Source organism: Artibeus jamaicensis, unplaced genomic scaffold (genome assembly GCF_021234435.1).
Source record: "Artibeus jamaicensis isolate MK-2021 breed Jamaican fruit bat unplaced genomic scaffold, CSHL_Jam_final contig_402, whole genome shotgun sequence".
In the NCBI taxonomy this organism is placed as follows: domain Eukaryota; kingdom Metazoa; phylum Chordata; class Mammalia; order Chiroptera; family Phyllostomidae; genus Artibeus; species Artibeus jamaicensis.
Window position 1 is genome coordinate 7,406,927 of NW_026521818.1, and position 14,051 is coordinate 7,420,977.

Here is a 14,051-nt window from a genome sequence, read left to right on the forward strand (position 1 = left end):
CTAGTGAGTGTGACGTGTTATCTCATTGTTTTAATAGTTACATATGTAATGACTAATAATATTTTTTCTGTTTTTGACTACTCATATATTTTCTTTGGACCAATGTCTTCAGATTGTGTTTTCTAAAAAGCAGTTACTGGCCTCGCTTGTGTAGCTCAGTGGATTGAGTGTGGGCTGCAAAACAAAGAGTTGCTGGTTCGATTCCCAGTCAGGGCACATGCCTGGGTTGCAGGCCAGATCCCAGTGGGGGCCACATGAGAGTCAACCACACATTGATGTTTCTCTCTTTCTCATTCTCCTTCCCTTCCCCTCTGTCTAAAAATAAATAAATAAAATTAAAAAAAATAAAAAGCAATTATTGCCAGATTTTACTTTGAATGATGTACTTTAAGCCAAAACATGAATTATAGCTAGGACATTAATATCACTTACCCTCCTTAATGTATATTGAAAATTTGAAGGACATAATGGCATAATGGAGAACATTGGCCTTAAAAGATGACTTTTACTTTTTTAAAATAAAAATTGACTTGGTTTTTTATTTTTATTTTTGTTTTCTTTTTTTTTTTAGTGCTTCATTGGAATTTGGAAATCTAGATGAAAGTTCTCTGGTTCAAAAAAGTGGAAGTGACCTTAGTGCAGAAGATAGAGAGCTCCTGAAAGCTTATCACCATAGTTTTGATGATGAAAAAGTAGACTTGGATTTGATCATGCATCTTCTATACAATATCTGCCATAATTGTGATGCTGGTAAATAAGTATTGTCTAAAGCAACTGGAACAAAAATGTACAGTTTGATTTAAAAGTTACTATTCTGTGTGTATAAATTTTTATTCATTCCCTTGATAATAATGCATAATATTTTGTCATAAGTATTACAGTTTATCAGCATTTGAAAACATGTGATATAGTTTATTTTAGCTAATTCTTTTGATTGGTTCTGGTTTTACGATGAAATTTAATATTAAATCATTTTTCTTCAAGGTGCAATATTAATTTTCCTCCCTGGATATGATGAAATTGTGGGATTGAGGGATCGCATCTTATTTGATGACAAGCGGTTTGCTGACAGTATACACAGGTAAAAGTTAAAGCATTATGTTTTTTGCTTTAAATAAAAGATAGGTACTATAGTATATTTTCTCTTTCAATTGTCAACAGATATCAAGTCTTTATGCTTCATTCAAATATGCAAACATCTGATCAAAAGAAAGTATTAAAAAACCCACCTGCAGGTGTTCGAAAAATAGTAAGCTTCGTAAAATATTCGTTTCTCTATTTTAGTAGTCATTGGTTCTGTTTTCCTATTAACTATAACATAACATGCCATTGCAGATTCTTTCCACCAATATTGCTGAAACCAGCATCACAGTCAATGATGTTGTCTTTGTTATTGATTCTGGTAAGGTTAAAGAGGTATGTATGGATAAGTTGTATTTCTGATTTACTTTAATGGGAAAACTTCTGGTTCTAAATAAATTTAATGTAGTAAGTTTTAATCACAAAAGTGAATATTCTATCTTAAAAAAATCAGGATATACGATCTCTCTTGTTATTTTAACAAATTATATAAAAATAAGCTTTTGCTTATAAAATACTATGAAGAAAGTGAAAGGTTTGCCTAGTTATGGTGCAAATTTTGTCAAAATGTGGGCCTTTGATCACATGTTTTATATGTTTTCATTCTACATGTGGGAATAGCCCGTGACCTTCATATTTATTGTTATATCTTCAGGGCTCCACATGTTGTAGGTATTCAAAAGACACTTAGTGCAAGAGAAACATGCCGAAAGAAAGCAAACAAGACCATGGGCCCATCACCTGCTTTTATAAAAATACATTTTACTGGAACACTGCCATGTTTATTCTTTGGCCTATTGTCTATGGATGCTTTTATATTGCAACGGCAGATTTGAGTAGTTGCAACACAGACCCTCTGCAAAGGCTAAAATATTTAGTACCAGCCTCCATTCTAATAAAAGGCAGCATTTATTGCCTTTTAGTATTGGAATGCCTAGCAACTCTCAATATTCTTAACCTTTCCCTGAAAGAATTGAACATGATAAAGGTAGATGATTTTCCAAGGAAAGGAATACTGTCCATGTTGTGGAAGACAAATTGTGTCTGTTCTAGTGGATATGTATAATTATTTTTAATGTGAAAAATTTATTTTATAATGTTTTTAATGTAGCTTTTAGGGATATCTTACAGAAAATAAAATTTTATTATAAAATTTGGACATTTTGGACATTATAGTTGGATATTGTCAAGGAGGAATATATATATATGTATGTGTATATATATTTTAAAGATTATTTATTTATTTATTTTTAGAAAAAGGGGATGGGAGGAAGAAAGAGAGGGAGAGAAAGAAACAGCAATGTGTGGTTGCCTCTCACGTGCCCCCTACTGGGGACCTGGCCCACAACCCAGGCATGTGTCCTGACTGGGAATCAAACTGGCGACCCTTTGGGTCCTAGGCTGGCACTCACTGCATTGAGCCACACCAACCTGGGGTAGATTTTATTTTTTATAGGAGGGTAATTATGAATATTATCATAAAAGTCTGAATAGGGAGTCAATGAAAATTCAGAGATTTTATTGCCTTAAAATTATCTAAAGGCAAGGTAGATTTTGAATATCTTAAAATTTATTTAGGTGTTATTTATCAAATAAACTATAGTTTGGAATATGATGGTGGTATCAAAAGATACTTTACATGTAATGTTGACTAATGTAAAATTTCATTAAAAACCAAATAAGCAGCATCCTTTCTAAAAATTCCAGAATCAAACTATTATGAGAACATATTTATATTTGTTTTATAGAGCTGTGTTTTAAAAGGGAAAGTATTATGTCACTGAATTATTGAAGTACATATTTTAGCTAGCAGCGCAGTCTTTAAAAATATTTTTCTACACTAAATTTTTGCTTTAGATTCTTCGAGGTAGTATGCTGTAATTTTCTGGATAGACTACATTTGTAGCTCAGCAGGAGGTAAAATGGAAGCAGTTAAAATTTTTTCATTTTGGGATAGGGTTTTTTCCACAATTGTTATTCTTATTCCTCCAGATCAGGCTCCAGGGAAAGTACTTTAGAAAACTGTCTTTCCCTTATCATTTCTATTCCCCACAGTGATGTAAATCTGATAGAAAATGACAGGAAGAAAACAGATCAGTTTTTTCCACTCTTGATGCCTGATGAGAACTGACGGCTCTTATCCAAGTGTAGCAGAGAGAATCAAATAGCTTAGCAGGGCACAGAGTGAGGAACTTTTTCAGTGCTTCTGAGTTTAGTTTTTATTCTTTTTCCTTAGAATGTTTGTTTGTTGTCAGAAATATGGATTTAACAAATAATTAATACCTCTAGTTAACATCTAATCTAGAGGAGCTTTGAATTAAACTTGGCATATTAAAATATATTGTAGTGTTTTACTCTACTTAAAACCCTTTTTATATTTTAACGTGAAGATGATTTAAATATTACAGAAATCCTTTGATGCCCTGAATTTTGTTACAATGCTAAAAATGGTGTGGATTTCCAAAGCTAGTGCAATACAACGAAAAGGCAGGTAATGTATGTTTAATGCACATTCAATCAATTACCTGTAAGATGGAATCATTTTCATACTTACCACATATTAATGTATGTGGTATAAAATGTTAAAATTTTCCATAAAATTTTAAAATGTTAAAATTTTCATGTTTGTCTTCATTTTATATTAACTTTGGAGAGCAAACTGTTATACTTTTAAAAATACCACATTTAGGTTATGTTAAAATTTAAAATTTTGCCTAATATAATCTATACTCATAAGATGTAAGAAACTTAAATAATAAAAGCAAAAATGTCAAACATTTGCAAAACAGGATGAAGGACTAATTTTTGTACTGTACAAAAAACTTAAAAATAAATAAAAAACAATATACAGGGTCTGGCACAAATAACGCCCCTTTTATTATAAAATCATAAGCATTTAATTCTGTAACATAACATCACACTCAAACACACCATGTGACATTTTAGATGAAATGTTCGATTAAAACTATAAATTATTGCACCCATATTATTACCCTACCAACCACACTCTAGCAGGTGTTACTTCTGCTGGACCCTGTATTAACTTCATACATACACCAAAATAAATGCAAATTAATGTGGTACTGTTTTTTGCTTATCAGATTTGACGTTGATGAAAACATTTAATAGTATGGGCAACAGACTTGGCAAAAAGTATTGCTGATGGTGTGAAAGTATAAATTGGTGTGAATTCTAGTAGGCAATTTGAAACTGTTTATCTAAGACTACCCTTTGATAGTGGATTCCCCCTCTCATAATTTATCCTGAGTATGCTTGCACATGTTTACAAAGATGTATGTTTAAGAATGTTTTGCACGGCATTATTTGCAATAGTTTGGGAACACTGTAGTATCACTCAGTAGTGAAGTGGTTAAATAAATTGTTATAGACACAGTGGTATACCACTGTAGCTGTTAAAAGGGAAATATATAGATCTATGTCTTTTTATATGGAATGAGTTTGTAGAATATATTAAGTGTGAAAAATAGGATAAAGAACATGTCTCATATTCTGTTGTACTAAAAATATATGTATATGTTTAATATATTTAGATACAAATGCATTAAATCTGAGAGAAACATTAAAAAATTATTAACTCTGAGAAGGAGGGTTTCTGGGGCTCTTGAAGGAAGGACAGTTAATTTTCATTTTTAAAAAGTCAAGATTGAAAAGTATATTTCTCAGTAATTATTTGATTTTTTTGCATTTTAACTAACAGGAAAGCATATTTAAAAGAATGTCTCATATACTGAAGATGGTGAATACATTACTTCTGTACTTTTTAATTTCTTAGAATGCTCTTGAGGGCGTTGCTGTTGGCTATTGTATTAGTTGGCCTCTTATGACAAAGTATGGCTCGACATATATACTCTTATTAGTGTATTGTTAGGGGTAAAAATCAGAAGTAATCATTGTCATTTTTCAACATATATTTTTTTTGGCAGCCTTCACTGTTTAAGTGTTAGGGATACAATGCTAAAGAAATCTGATGGTAAAATTTAGGTGGGGAAATGTTGCACTTCATCTTGGAGACCAATAAATTAAGCAATTTTTATACTCTGTGGTCTCTGCTACAACTGGATAATGTTTTTAGAGGAGTTAAGGTATAATCTGAGATAAATTTGGTAAAGAGGTGCTGTGGAAAGGCATTTGCCTAAAGGCAAAAGTGAGCAAGAAAGTTGTTTGGATGGAGTTTAGTTTAGCAGAGCATAGTAAAAAATGAGCAAGGAGAAGTTGCAGATAGGTCCTTAAGCACCATTCCCCACTCCCTGCTTCTCTTTCTTAATAAGCCAGAGGATGGCAGTATTATAGTATTCTTTTAGCTCTCTAAGGAATGAATTGGAAACGACAAAAATGATGGTGGGAGGCTCCATTAATAATTCCATTTACAATAAGGGAGAGAGTAGCCTATTGTTAAAATGGTGGTAGAAATAAAGAGAAGTAGATAATTTACTCAGGACATATTAAGAACAGTAATATTGGCGGTCATCTGTCAAAGGGCCAGGGGTAAGGAATTGAGTAGAATCAAGGATGTCATACAGATTTCTATTTTAGAAAATTTTGTGGTTAGTGGTGCCATTGTCTGATAGGAAAATGGGAAGAGTGGTGATGTTGGAGAGAACTAGCTTTTGGTGTTGTTAAGTTTAAACTGACTATGGAAAGTCAACTGGAGCTAAGAAGCTTATGAAATAGTATTAACATAAGGAGATGAAGATGGATGGAAATTATAAACAGTAGGATATTTAAGGTCACCTTGTGAGAGAGGGTAGAGTAAAGAGAGTAGGGGTCTGAAGTCCAAGCTCAGAGGAATGTCAACATATAAGGTCTGTGCAAAGAGAAATCTCTCAGAGAAGCCTGTATAGGTGGAAAAGCTAATAAGTACATAGTGAGGGAAGTATGCGATGAAGGAAGTAATGGTCCAACAGTGTTAGGTTTTGTAACTTGTATCATATTGTGTTATAATTATGTTTGCCAATCAGACTGTGGGCTTTGGGAAGATAGGGATTATTTCTGGGTATTCATCATTTAGCATATCCCACCTTGCCATTAGTTGATAAAGAAACAATGGGTGAAAATGAGAGACTACTTTTCCTCAAGATATTTTTATACCCAGAAAATTATACAAGTCTTTATGATGATGGGGTAAATGACACTGCCTTAGAGTTGTGTAATACATAATTTGTACAACTCTCATCAGCTCAGTAAAATTGATTAAATTTAAATCACCATATGTTTATTTATACCTTATTTTTCACTCACTTTTATATACAGTTCTTTTTTATTTTTACCTTATACCCTAGGTGTACAGAGGTGGACAAAGGTAGGTTAATAAGAATACTAAATAAATAATAATATGTGAATAAACTGTATTTTACATAGTCACAACTACAGAGCTTCTTTTGCCCACCCCTGTATATCGGATAGGTATCATTCATGAATCTTACTTTGTAAATGAGACATTTGGGTCCCAGACAAGTGAAGTACCTTCTGAAAGAATTCATAGAGGGTAAGTACCAGAATAGGGATTCAAACTTGGATGTCCTGATAATGGTTCATTGTTCTGTCTCCTAAATCGCATTTGTTATACAGTTTCCTTATTATAGTCTTCATTGAGTTGTAATTTTGTATTTTACTTTTTAAGGGCAGGGCGATGTAGACCTGGAATTTGTTTCCGTCTGTTCAGTAGACTCCGATTCCAGAATATGTTGGAATTTCAGACTCCAGAACTTTTGAGAATGCCATTACAGGTAGAAGTTTAGTTAATTCTAAAAGGCTGTTTTTGTGGGTGAGGGAGTAAAAAGGACCATTTCAACTTATGCTAATTAGACTTTTCAATAATTTATAAAACAAAATATCAAATATATATTATGGAGGATGGTTATGTATATAACTGATATTTTTTATATATAAGAAAATTTAATTGATAAACCTCTAAAGTTTTAAAGAATTACCTGAGAGCATTTAAGTTACGGTACAGTTTATATTATTTTTCTTTTATGCAACATTCTAGGAGTCTGTCAAACATGTAGTGTTTATCTTTTACATTCTTAATGTGGATTGGAAAACAAATTATTTAATCTCCAAAACATAATACCAAAATTTCAGTTTAAGATGCTGAGAATTACCTTGGTAGATTTGGAACTAAGTTTGCTGAGATTTCCTAGACTTAATTATTTTCCTTTAGGTTTTCTGACTTCATGGAACAGCCAGACACTGTGTTGATAGTTTCTAGGGAAAACTTTCAGAAGAACATTAATTCCATTCTTTGGTGTGCTGAGCTAATGCAGATTTCCAAACCTTTAATGAAACACTAAGACTTTATATTTTTAAATAAAATAAATATTTATTTAAATAAGATTTTATTTATTTCTTTTTAGAGAGAGGGGGAGGGAAATAGAAAGAAGAAGGGAAACATCACTGTATGCCTCTCATGTACCCCCTTCTGGGGACATGGCCCACAACCCAGGCATTGGGAGTCAAACCAATGTCCCCTTGGTTCATAGGCTGGTGCTCAATTCACTGAGCCACACCAGCCAGGGCTGTTCCTCTTAATTCTTAACCAGCACCTAAATGATCTCTCCTGCTTATGTATCTAGTTTTAACTGGTTAATTTTTGCCTTTTGTCCTCTTTCCACTCATACCAGTAGATTCAATTTCCTAAGCACATCTTATTTGTTTTTATCCCTTCTCTCTAGACTTCTCCCTTTTATTCCTTTTGTAACCAACTTCTACTCAATCTTTAAATCTTAGTTTATTTCCTGAGAAAAAATTGTTTTTGGCTTCCCTTGGCTTCCTTCTCATGCATGTTCCTGAACTTGATTAATCTTTTGTTTTACCTCTTTTGCAACCCACATCCTTCATAGCACCTACCACATTTGTAATTAAGGAGTTAATTATATAAGTACTCTGTTTTTCACACATAATGAAAACTCCCTGAGGGCAGATGCTTGTCGTACAGTCTGTCCTCTTCTTCAGCTTGCTGCATCGTGCCTAGCACTCAGTAAGCACCTGAATATCTGTTGAGTGGATACAAGATTTCAGAATATAATAAAAGGAAAAATATTTTTTGGATAGTATAACTCTTATTGTTATATATAAAACTGTGTGAGGAGACATTGCCAGTGGTGACAGTGGTGATGTTGACGTGAGTTGTTGGAGGATGTTTATAACAATTCTGGCACCTAGGGCAGAATGTGAGCCCACCTTTTATTGAAAGACGTTGTTCCCTTTACCATTCATTTTAGCCAGAGACTCTACTAGTTTTTGCTTGGGAAGAGTAGTCATGATTTTTTTAAAAATAAAAAATCAATTATAAATTTTAGTACTTCAAAATTATTCATTATTCTTATTTACAGGAACTTTGTTTACATACCAAGCTGTTAGCCCCAGTTAATTGTCCTATTGCTGATTTCCTAATGAAAGCACCAGAACCTCCACCAGCTTTAATTGTAAGAAATGCTGTACAAATGCTCAAGGTTGGTGTCTTAATAGTTTTATTTAATCTGACTATTTTACTTGAAATTTAAACTAAATGAGTACATATGTTAACTAATTTTGTACTTTAAAAAATTATCTTAATCGTTTACTTTGAATAATACTGTTGTGGTAGTTATAATAAAATAGTAGTTCTTTTTTATATATTTCAAGCAAAATATATTTTGTGTGAGATGTGAAAGCAAAACAAAAATTACATTTTTATTTCTTTCTTACAGATTTCTAAGTATGTTGCTTGAGTAAACAGAGTTTTGGGTTAAGTCAAATTCTATTTTGTATCCTTTTATTTAGACAATAGATGCAATGGATGCATGGGAAGATCTCACTGAACTTGGATATCATTTGGCTGACTTGCCAGTAGAACCACATCTTGGTAAAATGGTCCTGTGTGCTGTTGTTTTAAAGTGTCTGGACCCCATCCTTACAATTGCCTGCACACTAGCCTATCGAGATCCTTTTGTCCTGCCAATGCAGGCCTCTCAAAAACGTGCAGCTATGCTTTGTAGGAAGCGATTCACTGCAGGAACTTTCAGTGATCACATGGCACTTCTCAGAGCATTCCAGGTACTCTCATTGTTATTTTACTTCTGAAAATATTGCTGGTTAAACACATTTCTGGGGCACATGTAACAAATTTAAAAAAGATATGATTACATTAATTTTGTTTGATTTTAAAGTCACATTTTATTAATACCCCAGAAAAAAAATCTTCCTGTTGTTAATACGTTGAAATTATCACTGTTCTTCTCTACTTTTTTTCTTCCATTTTCTCTTTTAGGTATATGTATATTTTTATTTACACTTGTATTTATTTTTAATTTTCAAGTTCTTTACCTTTCAATCATATCTTGGGCAAGGAATGCTCTAAAATTTTCGTTAATAACCATTGTATGTTATTCAAAGTGTATATAGCACAAAGCTTGAAAGAAAATTATCTTCACTTTTCTTGAAGATAACTGCTTTCAATGATCTTTACTGGCTTTTTTTAGAGTACATCTTTTTCATGTGTGGTCAAGACACTATGTAAAGAACTTAATTTTATAAAGCAAAACCCCAAATCACTTAAAACATGTTAAATAATAGCATTGAGAAATTGAGTGCTAAATGGGAAAGAAAGGGTAAGGAAAGTGAGACTCTGAGGAAGAGAAATTATATATAATTAGGAAATTCGGATGCAAGAAAAAATATGTTATTTCTTGAAAAGGTAGACATGTTATTTATCCTTAAATTCTCTTGAATGTATGCCTGTAAATTAAAAAAAATTTTTCTGTTTGTGCAGGAAGTATTATACTTTTTTCTGAGCATTTTTTAATAATACATACAATTTACAAAAGTAATTGCCAGCTTTTTGGTGAGCATTATTGAACTATGGATAATGCACTCATATTAACTGAGTCTACCAGGTACCATATATTATACCAGATCAGTTGAGTGATAATAATGGGAAATACACAGAATTTTTATCTTCTTTTCCCCCAGCTCCTTGAAAAGCAAAGAGGAAAGATAAATTACTGCTTTGGTAATACTTCAGTAAATTGTATTACAAAGCAAAACAACTCATTTTCAAAGAGGAGCTCTTTTATACTATACACAGATGGTTTCTAGAAATCCCACTTTCCATTCTCAGACTGATTAGGGAATTGATATAGATACTATTTTGGGGGAATAGAGGATTCTTAAATATAAATGGTATTATAAGGGCTTAGTTGAAAAACCTCCATACTCTTGTGGAGGAAAATTAGCAGCTGTATTCTGAAAGGTAAATATTTTTACATAGTTGATAATTTAGGTTACCTGATGCATAGTTCTCTCCTTGGGATTTATAGACTCAATGGCTTTCATAGCTTTTGAGTATAAATTAACTAATGATAAATTTCATTTGTTCACAAAGTCTTAGATTTTATTTTTTATATTTAATTTTTAAATTATTTTTAAAAATTGAGATATAATTGACATACAAGTTTCAGGTATATAACATAGTAGTATAATATTTGTATATATTGCAGGATGATCACCATAGTAAGTCTAGTTAACATCCATTATCACTTATAATTTTTTTCCTCTTGTGATGAGAACTTTTAAGATCTCTCTAGTCTGTTAACTAGATTTATTATGAAGATTGTTTTACAATATAGAAAAATGTCAAATTACTATGTTGTACACCTGAAAAGTTATATGTCAATTATATCTCACTAAAAATAAGTTTATTTTTTAAAAGTTCTACTTTTTTTACCTACTTCCAAATATAAATACAATACAGCGTTACCAAGGTCTGTTTGGAAAAAGTCTAGCCATTGTTAGTATAACAAGAACAGCTTGTGTGACATGGATAACTTGGCAGCCAAGGAGAGTGGGCTGGAATGTGCATGTGTGAACACTGACCACTTTACTGTGCTAGTCAGTGGGGGGCAGAAGACACTGTCAGATGAGCAAGTGGCTGTCATATTCAAAATGACCGAGCAAGTAGAGGAATGAAAAATCTGCATCAGATTTTTCGTTAAGCTTGAACTTTGCTCTCTGGAAACTATTCGGATGATTCAGAAGGCTGTAGCTATGGGCTGCTGGTAATTGGCACCTTCATATTGACAATGTGCCCACTCATGTCTCGTGCAGAGTTTTTTGGTGAAACATCAAATCATTCAGGTGACTCAGTCCTTCTACAGCCCAGATTTGGTGCCCTGCAACTTCTGGGTTTTCCCAGAACTCAAGTCTTTTGAAAGGGAAGAGATTTCAGAGCATCAGTGAGATTCAGGAAAATATGATGGGGCAGCTGATGGGGATTGGGAGAACTGTGTGAGGTCCCAAGGTGCCTACTTTGAAGGGGACTGAGATGTCATTGTCCTCTGTACAATGTTTCTTGTATCTTTTTCAGTAAATGTCAGTTTTTCATAGTACATGGCTAGATACTTTCTGGACAGACCTTATATTCACCATGCAGTATATTATATCCCAACAACTTTAATTTATAACTGGAAGTTTGTGTCATTGACCACCTTCATACATTTTACCAACTCCCCCACAGCTGGTAGCTGTGTATGTTCTCTGTATCTACAAGTTGTGTTTTTTTCTTAATAAAGTCTTATGTTTTATTAAAATAATCAGAAGAATTGACCTTGAGTGGTTAATGTAATAGTTTTCAGTTACTGCTGCTTAACTAAGAAGTGATTGGTAAATATATCTTGTTATATAATTATATTTTTATAGGCATGGCAGAAAGCACGGAGTGATGGGTGGGAGAGAGCCTTTTGTGAAAAGAATTTTCTTTCACAAGCTACCATGGAAATAATAATAGGCATGCGGACTCAATTGCTTGGTCAACTTAGAGCATCAGGTAAAAATTTCCCCCAAAGAACCTATTTAAACCACTGAGAGTACCTTGCCCATACCTCACAGTATTTCTAGTGTTAACTGATACCATCTTCTATTTTTTTATGACATTATCACATTGTTGTATATCTTATATTCATGAACTGCTTTGTAGACTTCTTTGTGACCTTAACTTTTGTTTGTTGAAAAAAAATGGTATTGCAAAAGTTGTAGTTGAGAAATGTATGAATACCTTTCAATACTGTTGGCTGTGTACAATTTACAAGGTATTTATTTGTTGGTGGAGATTCATTTAAATATTACATTTATATATTATCACTATGAAATAAAATATTTAGCTCTATGAAATAGAAATTAGAAAAATGTAAGTAGATTGATATGAATACTGGCCTTCATATTTTTGGAACATAAAACATTAAATAATCACTTGAATTTTGATTTTTTTAAAGAGTATGCCAGTGCTACTACTTTATTTTAGAATTGCTCATTTAGTTTTGGGTAGCATAGTACATTGAAGAATTTGGCAGAAGAAAAGTGCCAGAACCTGAATTTACAGATTAACTGAAGTGCCAAAGTAATACAGGGAGTGAACCAGTGGATTTAGAATTGTTTCAAATAGGGGGAAATACAAAGGATTTTTGAAATTTAAGCAAGAATACTCTGTATTTACATGACTTTACCTCCAGGGCCTGTCATAACCAAAATGTTTATAATACCTTTCAGAAGAATGGTTTAGGTTTTCAGCTATAACTTCATTGTGTCTCAGGTAGCAGCTTATGAAGAACTTTATTGCAAGAATGTGTAATTTTAAAAAAAGTTCCTAAGTCCCCAGTGAATCTTCTACTTTCTTTAGCCTGAGCAAACCTAAATTTACTTAGAACAATGATTCTAATTTTAAACTAGATTTTATTATTTATTGTGGAATTTGAATATCATTAAACTTACATGGCTTATACAACTTTTTATTAAGAAACACACAAGTTTAAAAGTATATTTGAACAATAGGAAAAGTGTGTGTGGTTTTTTTTTCCTGTTTCTAGGTTTTGTTAGAGCACGAGGTGGTGGTGACATTCGAGATGTTAACACAAATTCTGAGAACTGGGCTGTTGTTAAAGCTGCATTGGTGGCAGGCATGTATCCTAATTTAGTCCATGTGGACAGAGAGAATTTAGTGTTGACAGGGCCAAAGGAGAAAAAAGTACGGTTTCATCCCACGTCAGTTCTCAGTCAGCCTCAATATAAAAAGGTAAAATATTCTTAATACTCTTAGGCCTTGAGGTGAAGCTAATCTAATTTAGATGGTTAAAAATCAATGAAAAAATGTTCCAAATACTGACCTGCTTTAAGAAATTAATTAGTTATATATGTATAAATCAGCATTGGAATGAAATTTTGATTGAATCTTAGAACTGGAAGAGTTAATGTATTAAGTAATAATGACTTTTTTTGCAAACTACATGAGTAATGAATGACCTGCTTTAATTTTTGCTTGGGTATATATATTATCTATTTCATTCAGGGACTTTTTACATTTTAAAAGTGTTGCCAGTAAATTAGGTGATAAACACAGTTAACAATATTTTACAATTTATTTCCCTCATAGATTCCTCCAGCCAATGGTCAAGCTGCAGCAATTCAGGCACTGCCCACAGATTGGCTTATTTATGATGAAATGACCAGAGCTCATAGAATAGCTAACATCAGATGCTGTTCAGTAGTGACACCTGTCACAGTATTGGTATTCTGTGGTCCAGCCAGGTTAGCAAGTAATGCTCTTCAGGAATCTTCATCTTTTCGAGGTAAATGTGTTATGAAGATTGAAATAAACCTGTATTTGAAGTGATACTATTTTTCTTTTTACTAAACCAAACAAATTTTGAAATTACAAAAACTTATGTAGTAGTAACTCCCTTTTGATGTATCAGGTTGGCCAAAAAATCTTTATGTTCTTTTCTGTAAAATAAAAGACACATTTTTCATTTTCACCAATAACTTTATTGATTTAGATATTTTATGTTGACTGTCTCCCACATGGTATAATGTTGATTGTTCTCAGTTAATGTCTTGAGTTGACTAATATCAACTTCAAGTGGTCTGCCCAACCATGGAGCATTGTCCAGCAAGAAATCTTCAGCATGTAACTTCACAAA

At 32.6% G+C, this 14,051-nt stretch overlaps 1 protein-coding gene across 3 annotated transcripts in view; it reads left to right on the forward strand.

Annotated features, from left to right (window-relative positions):
• Positions 1 to 14,051, forward strand: part of YTHDC2 (YTH N6-methyladenosine RNA binding protein C2) — a 64,524-nt gene that overhangs the window by 30,067 nt on the left and 20,406 nt on the right. For all 3 annotated transcript variants that reach the window (XM_037167047.2, XM_037167049.2, XM_037167048.2), the window contains exons 13-23: positions 572 to 750; positions 985 to 1,081; positions 1,162 to 1,249; positions 1,336 to 1,416; positions 3,489 to 3,571; positions 6,722 to 6,827; positions 8,436 to 8,555; positions 8,866 to 9,138; positions 11,779 to 11,905; positions 12,942 to 13,147; positions 13,505 to 13,700. In XM_037167047.2, coding sequence (XP_037022942.2) covers positions 572 to 750; positions 985 to 1,081; positions 1,162 to 1,249; positions 1,336 to 1,416; positions 3,489 to 3,571; positions 6,722 to 6,827; positions 8,436 to 8,555; positions 8,866 to 9,138; positions 11,779 to 11,905; positions 12,942 to 13,147; positions 13,505 to 13,700 — 1,556 coding nt within the window. The remainder of the gene's footprint in view (positions 1 to 571; positions 751 to 984; positions 1,082 to 1,161; positions 1,250 to 1,335; positions 1,417 to 3,488; positions 3,572 to 6,721; positions 6,828 to 8,435; positions 8,556 to 8,865; positions 9,139 to 11,778; positions 11,906 to 12,941; positions 13,148 to 13,504; positions 13,701 to 14,051) is intronic.